General features: G+C 43.4%; 1 protein-coding gene across 2 annotated transcripts in view; it reads left to right on the top strand.

Annotated features, from left to right (window-relative positions):
• Positions 1 to 15248, top strand: part of CMSS1 (cms1 ribosomal small subunit homolog) — a 181869-nt gene that overhangs the window by 161446 nt on the left and 5175 nt on the right. For both annotated transcript variants that reach the window (XM_082221037.1, XM_082221038.1), the window contains exons 2-6: positions 301 to 401; positions 6739 to 6822; positions 11389 to 11518; positions 13195 to 13254; positions 14223 to 14325. In XM_082221037.1, coding sequence (XP_082077163.1) covers positions 301 to 401; positions 6739 to 6822; positions 11389 to 11518; positions 13195 to 13254; positions 14223 to 14325 — 478 coding nt within the window. The remainder of the gene's footprint in view (positions 1 to 300; positions 402 to 6738; positions 6823 to 11388; positions 11519 to 13194; positions 13255 to 14222; positions 14326 to 15248) is intronic.

Raw genomic sequence — 15248 nt, 5'->3', positions numbered from 1 at the left:
ATCATGTTGAGTGTTCCTCTGGAATCTGATAAACTGGTATTCCTTCCATCTCCCAACCCCCCTCCTTGTGCAGTGCAGGGAATGAAATGTTTCCCCTCAACCATAATGCCCCAAGAATATTTAAAAGCCACTAGATTTTCCTTTTCCTTTTCTTTTTGGCCAGTGGAGGAGGCATTGCACATCCAAACTGATAGGCACTCAAGCCCCCAAGTTTACTATTGGAGGAAATAATTGCATCAATGTCATTTGATCAGAATGCAGAACAGTGGATATGTTTTTGATATTTACTTTTGCCTTTAGGTCTGTCACCTGATGCCTCTTCGGAAGAATGTGCTGGCACAAGTAAAACAGAGCAGCAACATACAACCCCTATGCCACCTACTTCAAAGAAAAGAAAACAGGTTGGTTGGTTTTATTCTCACGAGTACCCGTGCAGAGAAAGATGATGCATAATGAAAAGTAGGCAATGGAATTTCTGTGCTGCTTGTTGGGTAGAATCCAAATACTTGATTTTCTGGGTCTATAGCAATTCTACTAGTTGGTACTTGGTTGGCAGCTCTACAGTTCAGCATCTTATCTATCACCAGTTTAGTGACCACAGTGTGCAAATGTCCACAGTTATGCTATCTTCTACCAATGGGAATTGTAGTTCAAAACATCGAGAGGGCACTAGGTTGTAAAAGCTTCTTTAGAGTTACAGCACTATAAAAAAGCAGTGTAGACTCTGAAGCATCTTGTCAAAAACTACAAAGACATCTTAAAGTCTTTTGCATCTTAAATTGGAGCACTTGAAAAATCCAAAATAATTTTTGAGTGGGCAGATGGGGACAAACATATGCCTACCAAAAGGTAGCAGGTGTGGAATTTACCAAGACATAACTGCCAAACATCTTGTATGCTGACTGCCTGTTCTGCAAAGGCCTTTGGCTAAAAGCAATTAAAAATTTTTTAAAAAGAAAACTTGACTACCTTTTAAAATTAATTTGTTATGTTTTAGTATATACTGCTGTTTCAGCCTGTTCAAGCTGATTTTCTGCATCAAAGCTTTCTTTTAGAGCACTGTATTTCTGTGTTGGTGACATCTCAATGTCTGGAAGGCGAGGGGAGCAGATTTTAAAATAACTGTTGCTTTGAAGACCAGTCTGAAAGCCCGTTCTTCCAGGAACTTTGCATGTGCTGTTGCCAAAAGTTAGACTTCGGCAAATACCCCCACAGTGCTGAATGTGGCACTGTCCTCTGATGAGTGTGATGAGCACTCCAAACTTCAAAGCTATAGGGGTGGGTAGGATTGTCCATAAAGCTGGACCATAAAGAAAGCTGATCGCCGAAGAATTGATGCTTTTGAATTATGGTGTTGGGGGAGACTCTTGAGAGTCCCATGGACTGCAAGAAGATCAAACCTATCCATTCTTAAGGAAATCAGCCCTGAGTGGTCACTGGAAGGACAGATCCTGAAGCTGAGGCTCCAATACTTTGGCCACCTCATGAGAAGAGAAGACTCCCTGGAAAAGACCCTGATGTTGGGAAAGATTGCGGGCACAAGGAGAAGGCGAGATGGCTGGACAGTGTTCTTGAAGCTACCAGCATGAGTTTGACCAAACTGCGGGAGGCAGTGGAAGACAGGAGTGCCTGGCGTGCTCTGGTCCATGGGGTCACGAAGAGTCATAGAATCATAGAATCATAGAGTTGGAAGAGACCACAAGGGCCATCGAGTCCAACCCCCTGCCAAGCAGGAAACACCATCAGAGCACTCCTGACATATGGTTGTCAAGCCTCTGCTTAAAGACCTCCAAAGTAGGAGACTCCACCACACTCCTTGGCAGCAAATTCCACTGTCGAACAGCTCTTACTGTCAGGAAGTTCTTCCTAATGTTTAGGTGGAATCTTCTTTCTTGTAGTTTGGATCCATTGCTCCGTGTCCGCTTCTCCGGAGCAGCAGAAAACAACCTTTCTCCCTCCTCTATGTGACATCCTTTTATATATTTGAACATGGCTATCATATCACCCCTTAACCTCCTCTTCTCCAGGCTAAACATGCCCAGCTCCCTTAGCCGTTCCTCATAAGGCATCGTTTCCAGGCCTTTGACCATTTTGGTTGCCCTCCTCTGGACACTTTCCAGTTTGTCAGTGTCCTTCTTGAATTGTGGTGCCCAGAACTGGACACAGTACTCCAGGTGTGGTCTGACCAGAGCAGAATACAGTGGCACTATTACTTCCCTTGATCTAGATGCTATACTCCTATTGATGCAGCCCAGAATTGCATTGGCTTTTTTAGCTGCCGCGTCACACTGTTGGCTCATGTCAAGTTTGTGGTCAACCAAGACTCCTAGATCCTTTTCACATGTACTGCTCTCAAGCCAGGTGTCACCCATCTTGTATTTGTGCCTCTCATTTTTTTTGCCCAAGTGCAATACTTTACATTTCTCCCTGTTAAAATTCATCTTGTTTATTTTTGCCCAGTTCTCTAATCTGTCAAGGTCGTTTTGAAGTGTGATCCTGTCCTCTGGGGTGTTAGCCACCCCTCCCAGTTTGGTGTCATCTGCAAATTTGATCAGGATGCCCTTGAGTCCATCATCCAAGTCGTTGATAAAGATGTTGAATAAGACCGGGCCCAAGACAGAACCCTGTGGCACCCCACTAGTCACTCTTCTCCAGGATGAAGAGGAACCATTGATGAGCACCCTTTGGGTTCGGTCAGTCAGCCAGTTACAAATCCACTGAGTGGTAGCATAGTCAAGACCGCATTTTACCAGCTTCTTTACAAGAATATCATGGGGCACCTTGTCAAATGCCTTGCTGAAATCAAGGTAGGCTACATCCACTGCGTTCCCTTCATCTACCAGGCTTGTAATTCTGTCAAAAAACGAGATCAGGTTAGTCTGACATGACTTATTTTTCAGAAATCCATGCTGACTATTGGTGATCACAGCATTCCTTTCTAGGTGCTCACAGACTGTTTGCTTAATGATCTGCTCCAGAATCTTCCCTGGTATTGATGTCAGACTGACTGGGCGGTAATTATTTGGGTCCTCTCTTTTCCCCTATTTGAAAATAGGGACAACATTTGCCCTCCTCCAGTCTGCCGGGACTTCGCCTGTTCTCCAGGAATTCTCAAAGATGACTGCCAGTGGTTCTGAGATCACATCTGCCAGTTCTTTTAATACTCTTGGATGCAGTTCATCTGGCCCTGGAGACTTGAATACATCTAAACTAGCCAAATATTCTTGTACTATCTCCTTAATTATTCTGGGCTGTGTTTCCTTTGCTGAATCATTTGCTCCAAATTCTTCAGGTCGGGCATTGTTTTCTTTATCGGAGAAGACTGAGGCAAAGAAGGCATTGAGTAGTTCAGCCCTTTCTGTGTCCCCTGTTTGCATTTCACCATCTTCTCCTCTGAGTGACCCCACAGTTTCTTTGTTCTTCCTTTTGCTACGAACATACCCATAAAAGCCTTTTTTGTTGCTTTTAACCTCTCTAGCAAGCCTGAGTTCATTCTGTGCTTTAGCTTTTCTGACTTTGTGTCTACATGTGCTGGCTTTTTGTTTGAATTCCTCTTTGGTGGTTTCCCCCCTTTTCCATTTTTTGTACACATCCTTTTTTAATCTTAATTCAGTTAAAAGTTCTTTAGATAGCCACCCTGGCTTCTTTAGGCACCTTCCATGTTTCCGTCTCATTGGTATTGCCTGACGTTGTGCTTTTAGTATCTCCCTCTTAACAAACTCCCAGCCATCATGAACTCCCTTTCCTTTTAGTATTGTTGTCCATGGGATCTCACCCAGCACTTCCCTAAGTTTTATGAAGTCGGCTTTCTTAAAGTCAAGAAATTGAGTCCTAGTATGCTTGGCTGCTCCTTTCCGCTGTATAGTAAACTTCAGAAGAGCATGATCACTCGCGCCTAATGATCCTTCCACTTCTACCCCACTAACCAGGTCATCAACATTGGTTAGGACCAGATCTAAAATGGCTGTTCCTCTTGTTGCTTCTCCCACTTTCTGGACAATGAAGTTGTCTGCAAGGCCAGTGAGGAATCTGTTTGACCTTATGCTCTTGGCTGAGTTTGACATCCAACAAATATCCGGGTAATTGAAGTCCCCCATTACTACTATCTCCCTTCCTTTTGCATGCTTGGCCATCTGTTCCAGGAAGGCATCATCTATGTCCTCCGTTTGGCTTGGGGATCTATAGTAAACTCCCACAATGAGGTCTCTGTTATTCTTCTCTCCCTTAATTTTGACCCAAATGCTCTCACTTTGGCTTTGAGGATCTAAATCTTGGATCTCTTCACAGGTATACACATCCCTGACATATAACGCCACTCCTCCTCCTTTCTTGTCTGGTCTGTTTCTCTGAAATAGATTGTATCCCCCCATTATTACATTCCAATCGTGGGACTTATCCCACCAGGTTTCAGTGATGCCTATTATGTCATATTTAGTTTGCTGTACCAAGAGCTCAAGCTCATCTTGTTTATTTCCCATGCTTTGCGCATTAGTGTACAGACATTGAAGTCCATTAATCATTCCCCCGTGTCTCTTATTTAAGGATTTTTTCCTCCCACCACTAGGTCCGTGTGCTGTTTTCTCCATTTGGTCTATGACATTTGGATGATCATCTTCATTAATTGATAGGCTCCTACCTTCAGGAGCACTGTCTCCCTCCCCCACATTAGTCAGTTTAAAGCCCTCCTGATGAGGTTTCTGAGATTTTTGGCAAAAACATTTCTCCCAACCGTTGTGAGGTGCAGCCCATCACTTGCCAGAAGTCCATCTTCAAGAAACTGCAGTCCGTGATCTAAGAATCCAAACCGTTCCTGTTTACACCATTTGCGAAGCCAGCTGTTCACTTCCACTATTTTCCCCTCTCTCCCTGGGCCACGTCGTTCAACTGGGAGGACAGACGAGATGACAATTTGTGCATTTAGTTGCTTCAATTTCCTGCCGAGAGCCTCGTAGTCTCTTTTGATCTTCTGGAGGCTATTGCTTGCAGTGTCGTTGGTTCCCACATGAACCAAGAGGAAGGGGTATTTGTCAGTGGGTTTTATGATTCCTTGCAGTCGTTCAGTTACATCTTGGATCTTAGCCCCGGGGAGACAGCACACTTCCCGAGACATCTTGTCAGGCCCACAGATCACTGCTTCTGTTCCCCTCAGTAGGGAATCCCCTATCACCACTACACGCCTCCTCTTGGGTTTGGTCGGGTTTCTTCCGTGAGCTGTCCGTTCCAAGGTCGCCTGCACATTCCCTGAGGACTGACTTTGCTGCTCGTCTTCATATACCTGATCGACTGTAATGAGGGAGAGATCCTCAAATGGAGTCTGCTCTTCGTCTTCCATGCTAGGGGAGAGGACCTCAAAGCGATTGTGTATTTCTAAGCAATCAGAGTGAACCCTGGGCCTCCTACTTCTTTGAGTCACGTTTCTCCATATATCTGGCTCCTGTGTTGGTGAACTAGACTCCTTCTCAGGGGAGTCCCCTGTCTCCTCCTTGGTGGAGACGGTGTGCTCTGTTGCACGGACACGACTAAACAACAAAGGATTGTCCAAGGAGTTTTATAGTGATTCTCCACCAGTCCCAAAGTTGGGAGGAAGGCCTCTTCCTCTGGAAGAAGAAAAGCAGACAGGGTTGTCATTGGCTGCCAGTGCTTGAAGGCACTTGGAGCACCAGTGGGAAGTGGCAGCTAACAGAGCATGCTTGTCCCATGTAGCCTTTCCCTTGGAAAAGATGGCTGGGTGGAACATTCAGTGCCGCTTCTGGAAGACACATCACCTTCCGGCAGCAAGGCCTAACAGTGCATGCCAGGTGAGGAGGGCTCTGCCAACAAATTGTTGATTCCCAAGAACCACATACACATCACTTCTCAGTGTTGCTGGTGTGGGTCAGATAAATTGCTTTATTCCATTGCAGATCGCTTCTAATCATTGTGACCCTTCTTGGCCTCAAATTAAGCGAAAATTGTGAAGGGTAGAGTCAGATACCCTTAAACTGGCAGGGTGCAGAAACAGATTTTCAATATGTTCCTTTAAATGTACACCCCCACAAAAAACCCCAGTCATGTGATGTTTTGTAAGGCACAGGACATGATTATACATTGAGAAAAGGTCGTTCGCAAACAGTGCAGCAACAATCACTTTCTGAGTGCATTTTTCTTGTTCACACTATATAATTAATGCCAAGTTTTTTAAATTTTCTGTTGTTTAAAGCATGCTGTTAACCAGCTGTAAATTCCATATCTAGAATGGATAGAGTTCATTCATTATGTAACATGAAGCCAGTAGTTACCGTATTTTTTGCACCATAACACTCACTTTTTTCCTCCTAAAAAGTAAGGGGAAATGTATGTGCGTGTTATGGAGGGAATGCCTATGGGTGGCATGCCTACGGATTTTCCTCCTCTAAAAACTACGTGTGTGTTATGGTCGGGTGCGTGTTATAGAGCGAAAAATACGGTACTTGTTCGTTAAATGGTAAAGCTGCCCTATTCCTGTTGGTTAGTTCCCGCTTATCTCCGGCTGCAGTATGCTTTTGATTTCTTCCACGGCCAGGCTGATTTGGACAGATCAAGCATGATCCAGAATCTTTTCATTTTTGGCAGATCCTGGCAGCCGAGACATGTGCTTAATTCCCACACACCGGCTCAGTTGTGTTTCTAAAGTGTTTTTAATGATGATGTAACTCAGCCCTAATGCTCAGCTTCTTTTCCTTCTTTCTTTCTTTACCTGCCCACCTTCCCCATCCGCAGGCTACAGAATGTTTTCTCGGTGCAGAAAAAGAGGACTCTGCAAATAAAAACGAAAGTGAAGCAAAGCCAAAGAGAAGAAGAAAGGTACTGACTCCTAACTGACATTGCAACATAGCAGCATAAATGCTTCTCTGGAGGCTGTTATAAAATGCTTCAGAATTGTTACAAGACAACACAAAACAAATGACTTTTTAAAAGCTTTGAAGTTTATCCCCACACCTTACCTTTTTAGTTCTGAAGGTTATTTTTCAGTCACTGAAAATAATTTGATTCATGAAAACTCCATCCTTGTTTTATCTTACTCCACTAATATATTTGAGCTAAATCCCTGTTCAATATACAACTGATTAATTTAGCGTAGGGAAGTATTTTTTGCATCAACCCAATCTCCACAGGGGTTCCAGGGGTTCCAGGCGCCTTACCCCAGGGTCTGTGTTTCCTTTAGGACAATGAGGCACAACAGAGACTATGGTGTCTTTAGGATATATGGTTTGTTTACACGTATACACAACCCAATCCTGTTATAAATGGGGTTCAAAGCATTACATTCCAGGAGCCTCCTGTTTCTCCCATTGTGGCAAACTCCAATTCAAACTGTCTGTCCACATTAAAACAGTAAAATTATTGGTAAAAACCGTTCAATACAACAATTTTAAACATTTTTTAAAAATTAAAGCATGTGATATCTGGGTAGGTTTGTCTAAACAAAAATGAATACAAGAAGAGTACAGTGCAGGGACATGCCTTATTTGTATCATGTAAGGTTTGGTTTTAAAAACAACATGAATAGCCATGAAATATATTTGAAGTGAAAACAGACATTGCAACGTTAAACTTGTTACAAAAATGCTAATAAATCAAATTTCATGTTCAAACCACTAGGGATAACTGTCTGCAGGTTATAAATCCAACATACTCCCATTGAGAAGGTAAAACATGAGGATCTTGTCCTTTCTGAGTTGATATATGGGTGTGCTCAGTTGCCCAAAACTCCCAACTTCTCAGATATAAGATTGTATTTCAAAAAAAAGCTGAGTTGATTTAGCATCAGGCTTTTAAGTTCTGCTATTACTCTTTTCACTTATACATTATTTTAAAGCTCTATTAATTTGTTGCACAAAGCAACACGAATGTAGTATCTTTACCCTTGATTCAACAGGCAGATGCAAGATATCAAAATGCTGTATCAGGAGTCACTTGTCAAAGTGCTACACCAGGCACACACCACTTGTGACCTACCAAGCTGAACTCTGCCTGCCAACCATGTCTGGAAGTCCACATGGGATAAAATAAGCTTCCTGTTTGTGTTACCTACCTGGGAATCAAAAAAAACAGGAGGTGTCAGGCACCTGGGAAGCCACATGCAATAGGTGGCAGGTTGTGCTCAGCTGAGTGGGTCGCCAGCTCTGCAGACCAGATCCACATTAAAAACAAGCACACAAAATCCAGCTTTAAGAAGAAGATATATAAATTGTCCGGGTGTTCCATATGTGCAATTTCTCAGATAATTCACAGTTTTAAAAATCCTCATTTCAGTTGTGAATAATTGGGGTGAACATACTCCACCCAAACACTGTGCACTTGCAGGGCAAACAGGACTGTGCTTTCTATTCTCACTGAAGACAGTGGCTGCACCTTGGTGTCCATTTGTTTGGCAGCATGTGTAAAAGGGGACTAGTATGTACACCTCTGACGCATATTCTTGAATACCCCGGAGTTTCTGACCGTGTGGAGAAGGCTTACACATATACAGTGACATGTGCAGAAGGCATTTCCATGCATTTCATTGAATACATAGACACTGGGGCATGGCAGTTTACCAAAAGGTAAAACAAGAAAATCAAGAAAAGTTTGCAACCCTGCATTAAAGCACACAGAAGTAAATATTCTAAAACAGATTAAAATTACAACAACTTTCTAAGCATCTGGATCGGCTTGTCTGAACAAGAATGCCTGCTTGATCTCAATAGGCGGGGAGTTCCAAAGTGTAGGTGTGGCCAGGCTAAATGATCGCGTTCTTGCAAATGCAGAACACCTTTAGTAGTGCCGATTTTGCTGATACACTGACAGTCTGGATCCTTGTATAGCAAAACAGCACCAACCACACACAAGAGATACCAACTAGCTTAAGAACACCCCAAAGTTTGCAGAAAAATACTTTGCCAAAATATCTGAATAAGGACTGGGCATGCTCAGGGGCTAGGGAATATGGGAGCAGGGCAGAAGCAGAAAACCAGGGGTTGAGTGTCCTGGAAAAAGCTTGTGTGGCTGGTTAGAAACCTGAATTGGAGTACTCCACTCTGCAGCATTTTATCATACCTGAGCACCGTTGATAGACGTCGCCTCTGTGAAATCGGCTAAATTCCTTTTTAAAGCTGTCTTAGCACTACTCTTTCTATAGAGCGTGTTGCTGCCAATTGTGAACCTGATTTGACTCTCTGCCTTTATATTTTGACATGAAGCTATCCTTGGGGTTCTCATTCTGTGTTGGGCTTTGTAACTTCTGGCAAAACAAGAAGCAGTGTGTTTGAAAAGGCAGCTATAAGGTCTGACAGAGATATCAGAATTAGTGATGCCAGTGCATCACTAAATGATGGCTTGCAGTGATTAAACGAATGCAGCAGACATAATATGACACATTTATTCTAAAGCAAACAATATCCTTTCTAGAGGCACTTTGTTGGCTACTGTGAGAAACAGGATGCCAGACTAACTAGGCCTTCTATCTGATCCAACAGAGCTCTTCTTAGGTTCTTTCATATAATTGTAGAGTTGGAAGGGACCCTGAGGATCATCTACTCCAGGGGTCAACAAACTTTTTCAGGAGGGGGCTGGTCCACAGTCCCTCAGACCTTGTGGGGGGCCGGACCCACCCCTTCCCGAAAGGACCCCCCTGCCGCCGCTCATGCTGCAGCTGCCAACGCCGCCTTGTCTTCGGCAGCGTCATCATTGTCCTCTGCCTCGGCCAGTGGTCTGCAGGGCGCAGAGCCCATGCTGCTGGCCTGCGCAGCGGAGGCAACCTCCCTGTCGCCGCCCCTTCCTCCTGCTTGGCTCTTGGCCATACGCAGCTGCCTCAGCAGGAAGGAAGGGAGGGGCATCGCCCAGAGGCGTCTGCAGCTTCGGATTGGCCACAGGAGCTTCCTGCGGCCAATCCGAAGCTGCGCCAGCGTCGCCACCCGCCCAGAGGCATCCACGGTTTCAGATTGGCTGTGGGAGCTTCCTGCAGCCAATACCAAGCCACATCAGCATTGCAGAAGTCAATCCCCGCACGGCAAGGCCTCTGTGCCGTGCCACTTTAGTGTGGGGACTGACCAGGCAGACGGCAGGGTCCGCAAGGTTTGCGGGCTGGATTAACGAGCCCGGTGGGCCGCATCCAGCCCCCGGGCCTTAGTTTGCTGACCCCTGATCTTTTCCAACCCATTGCAACGCAGCTGTCCCATATGGAGATTGAACCTGCGACCTTGGCATAATCAACACCACACTCTAACCACTCTATCCTGAGTTATCCAGGCTATCTTAAACAGACACTGGGTGCATTTGCCATACCTGAATATATATTCACAAGCTCACCTGCAAGGATGTAATATCCATGTTAAAAAAATGTTCCATTGGAAGGTTTTTGTTTTGTTTTGGAGACTGACATCACATCTCATTTTTGGTGCTTTCCAGAGCAATATTTGTAGCATTATAGCACTGAATCCCAGAATGAACAAGCTGTAAGGAAATAACAGCAAACGTCTCTGTGTCCCCACCCCCAATTCTTTCTTTTTAAAAAGCCTTTTGCTCTTTAGCATCTGGAATGAATTAGAAGCAAAATAATAAAACTTCCTGCGTGAAGAACGTTTCCTCCCACAGCTCTTTGAAGGAAGGGAATATATTCAGGTGTCCTTGTTCTTACCGTTATGGAATTTCTTGTTAATATCAGCATCACCCTCCAGAGTACCATTATTTTCCTGAAGGAATTGAGTGACTCAATGAATGATGTAATAGCGCCATGAAATAGCGCTCTTTCCCCCCACCTCCCGGCTTTAAGTGAAGTGAGTCCCATTGATCTTTGTCAGATTCTTATCTGCTTATGTATGCTATGTTAAACAAATGCAAAAGATCACTCTGAAAATTGCCCAGGAGACAATCTCTGCCCTTAAAGGAAAATTTTAATTTGTTGAATTAGAAAATACAAGCATGGATGGTGCTATGGTCTTGAAGGCACAACAGTTCAGCTATACCTTTCTGCTTGGAGATTTTTTTTTAATGCTTGTTTGGGCAAATCCCAAAGAAACTTGATGAACAGCTGAGCAGAGATTTGGGGGATGGTTGAGTGAAATATGGATAAAAGCCTCCCATTTGATGTGACTCCACATTCTTCAGGCCACTGCAGAAGCTATATGCACGAACAAATATGTTAAAGCTGTTTAAACGTGCTAAAAAAGCAACAGCTTTTAGATAGCTTTTGCCATATCCATCTAAAGTATTCTAGACTGAATCCTGGTGTCTTAATCCATGTAGGCTACATAAGATGTCCCACATATAAGGTTTTTGAAGACCTATTGTTTTCAGGCTAGAAAAAGAATAGAAAACAGTGTATTTATCAGCAAGAGTGCTGAAGATGGAATCACTGTGCTGAATGTGCCTCTTCTTCTGTTTCTTTAGAAGAAAATTTCTGATGTTCTTTCAAAATCATCTCCAAAACCAGGAGTACCTGAAGACCTACAGAAACTTCTTAAGGAACACTTTTGTGCTAAACGTTCAGTGATTGAATTAGAAGAATTACAGTTGCCAGGTAATGAAATATATTATACAATGAAGGATATTATAAAAGATGCACCAGCAGAAAGAACAATAGGAATGTTAGTTTGTAACACAACTGTGGCCTGGTTCGTTCATGCTAAATTGTGCTGCAACATTTAATTCTGATCCCAGCCGGGCAATGTAACTATGATTTATTAAATATAGTTAAAGGTCAGTCATTAACCAAGGTTTGTTCTTGGTAAACCTTTGCTAACATTAACCATACTTTAGTGTGATATGCAAACCCAGAGCACCTCCTTAACTATGGTTAAGGAGTGATCACCACCCAAAAGCTACGGAGCCGCAAGTGAAGAGCAACAGAATATTCAAACCAATCTCAAGTGTCTGCTACTCTCACTGGTGCTATCCTGCGACATCATAAACCAAGGTTTAAGTGATTGTCTGCCAGGCACCTCACCTTTAACAATGGTTTAATAATCTCTTTTTATGTAAAGTGCCCTGGAAGCACGGCTGAGTGTAAATTCCTAAAGACAAATACCTAAATAAAATAAAACACATTGAAAGAAATGGAACTGTGTATGATAGAGTGGGGGAGATGTTTTGGATCTCTAGCTGCTAACGAAAGTCAGCAATAACATACTTGTGAAAGCAGCAGGATGTTGTGTATCACTATGTACCGTATTTTGCGCCCCATAGGACGCTCTGGCTCATAGGACGCACCTAGTTTTTTGGGGGGGAAATAAAGAAAAATATTTTTATTTCCCCCCCAGGTGCGGGGCTGGAAGAACCAGGTCGGGGAACAGCGGCAAGGCGCGCTCTGCCTCCCCACTGTCCCCCAAGCTTGTGGGGCTGGCTATGGGGAGAAGTGCGCTGATCCTGGGACTGCAGGCAGCTCTCCGCGGCCATCCGGAGTGGGGCGGGACTTCGCGCCCCGCTCTCGGTGGCCGCGCAGAGCTGCGCTGATCCCGGGACTGCAGGGAGCTCTGCGCAACCCTTGGAGCCGGTCTCCCGAGGGTTGCTCAGAGCTTCCTGAAGCCTGGAGAGCGAGAGGGGTCGGTGCGCACCGACCCCTCTTGCTCTCCAGGCTTCAGCGAAAGCCTGCATTCGCCCCATAGGACGCACACACATTTCCCCTTCCTTTTTGGAGGGGAAAAAGTGCGTCCTATAGGGCGAAAAATACGGTAAGCCCCTAGCTCTGGAGACACAGAAAGTATAGGATTTGCTGCTGTTGGGTGAGCCAGGGTTTGGTGTGGGTTGCAGGAACTGTTCTGTATAGTTGAACTGTGCAGTGTTGTGGTACTGGTTAATGATTCAGCTCTTGAAAAAGAAAGCTGCAAACATTCCGCAGCATGCATGCACAGCTGGTTAAGCAAAGCTATGTTTAAGGATAAGTTAGGAATGGGCTGTATGGCGAGATGATTTTAGAAGGAATCTGGGTTGGGTTCAGTGCTTTTTTTCAGGGTGTACTCAAGGATACACAGTACCAGCACCTATTTTTCTAGGGGGAAAACACTGGTTGGGCTAAATGTTGTTCCCATCATTTAGCTAATCCACTTTAAAGCTTCTTGTTATTAGCTGTGAGTGCTTGTGAAACTCTGCCTTTCCAAAGAGCACTTTACATGGCTTTTGGCAAAAGAGCTTTCCTGGAAGATTTAATCAAAGGTCTTAGTTTTAGCACCAAACAACAATATTCTCTTGCGGTTTCAGATGCCTGTTTCCTCCCTGCAAATGACCTCACCCACAGTTTTTCTTCCTACCTGAAAGAAAGTGAGTAGCTCATTGGTCTGAAGGTGTTGTGTGCATATAACTCTCATGCCCATTATTTTCCTTAAAGGATTATAATCAAATTTAGATTTCCATTATTAGTCTATATAAAAATGTTTCTTATTCTACTGTCTGTTTTCTGTATAGATGCATTACCTTAACGTGGTTAGATTATGTTTGTTTTGGTCCTTTAAACAGAATTGGTTATTTTCTTAATGTTCAGCAACAAACTTGCTTGCTTTAGGTACTTGGTGATGGTTGACAATAAAAATTTTGATGATTAAAAAGACAAGAATACATACACATTTACTCATTGCAGTCCAGTTATCAACAATTATCAATTTGTGCTAGAAATCAGCACATTTCTCCCCAGATTCTGAACAGGTATGAACAGTGTTTGGAAGGGTTTTAAAACCAAGCTCTCATACTTGAAAATATCTAACGGAGCCCTTGTGCCAGATAGAGTTATAGAAAAATGGAGTATACATACAAATCACAAAAACAAAAAATACTTGAATAATATACAATGATATATTGTGGTCATAAAACTGGTGCAATATTTAGTTCTATAATATTTACTATATTTAGCTTTATGTGTGGTTTTTTAATATAAAGAGTAAGGTGGAACTTAATCTGTAGCATTTCTTTTATACACACGTACACACAGAGATATAAAGAGATCAAAACAATATTATGCTATGGTCATTTGGGAGATGGGACAGCTTGTCCAGTGTCTCTTGACATTTTAGGTGGTCTTGCTTAGCCATGCTGTTTGATGCTCACCTACCTGCCTGGAGTGATTAGCTTTGGAAATTTATTTATTACAATGTGGCTTTTACAAAAGTCAAATAAACTTAAAAGTTTGTCTACCTGCCAGTAGGCACGTAAGCACCACCATGTTCTCGTGCAATTAGTCATTGCTGTACATTTTGCATAACTGCTCCTGCGGCATGTCATCTTCCCCACTGCAGTCTGCCCCAAATGGGCGAAGCTCCGTAAAAACCACACGGAGAAGAAGTCTGTGGTGATGATGATAATCTGCAGCTCTGCTCTTCGCTGTCTGGAACTGATCAAGTATGTCGTTAAGCAATGTAATAGAAGCTGGCACCCCTTTCTGAGGTTTTGTCTGAAACCACGGAATCACAGGCAAAACCCGGGCACTGTCTGTCCTCTGCTAGCCTACAAAGTCACAGATGTATTTGCTCAGGCAGCTTCCCTACACTGGTAGCTTCCTTGCCTAGCTCTAGCATGAATATTTCAAGTCCAAAATAACATTTTGCATTTTTTAAAAGCATCTTAACTTGTTGCATATGGTGTTTTGTTAGTTCTGGGAAGCATTAGTCTCCATTAAATGGATTGGGATGCTACAAATGTATTGCACCAGTACCACTTCCACTCCTTCCTTGGTTGGTTTGGTTTTATATGTGTGGTTTTATTAAAGAGAAGGGGAAGAGTGATAAACCACCAAGGAGGACAGAGGTCATTTTAATAGGTGTGTACAGAATAAATTACAGCAGATGGGGTTTTTTTTGTCCTCTCCCCCCCCCCCCGCATAAGGTGCACTTTCTGAATTTTCCAATTTTTCATGACAGCTGGAACCTATACTAGTTTAGAATATTTGTTCATATATCCCAATATTGGATGCTCTGATTGGCAGCAGCTCTTAAAAGTCTCACACAGAGAGAGGTCTTTTACATTACTTGCTACTTCAGATGAAGCTACTTGTATTTTTAGATAAAGATATTAAATATGGGGCCTTCTGCAAACAAAGCATTGCTTTACCATAGCTCTACCACCGAGCTATGGTCCTTCTCCCCATACTTTTTAGTAAAAGTTACATCCTTCTCCCTTATTGCATAAGTTTATCCGGATTTGAATCCTGAGCGTTCTCATTCTTCAAGCAGAAATCTTGTCCCTAGGCCAAGTAGCCTGACACCATTAGTGAAGGTACAAGACTGCTACCACCTAGAACAGAGGTGGGGAACTTGTGGCATTCC

This window comes from Podarcis vaucheri (genome assembly GCF_965113315.1).
Source record: "Podarcis vaucheri genome assembly, chromosome: 4".
Taxonomy (NCBI): Eukaryota; Metazoa; Chordata; class Lepidosauria; order Squamata; family Lacertidae; genus Podarcis; species Podarcis vaucheri.
This window is presented reverse-complemented; position numbering and strand designations above follow the sequence as displayed.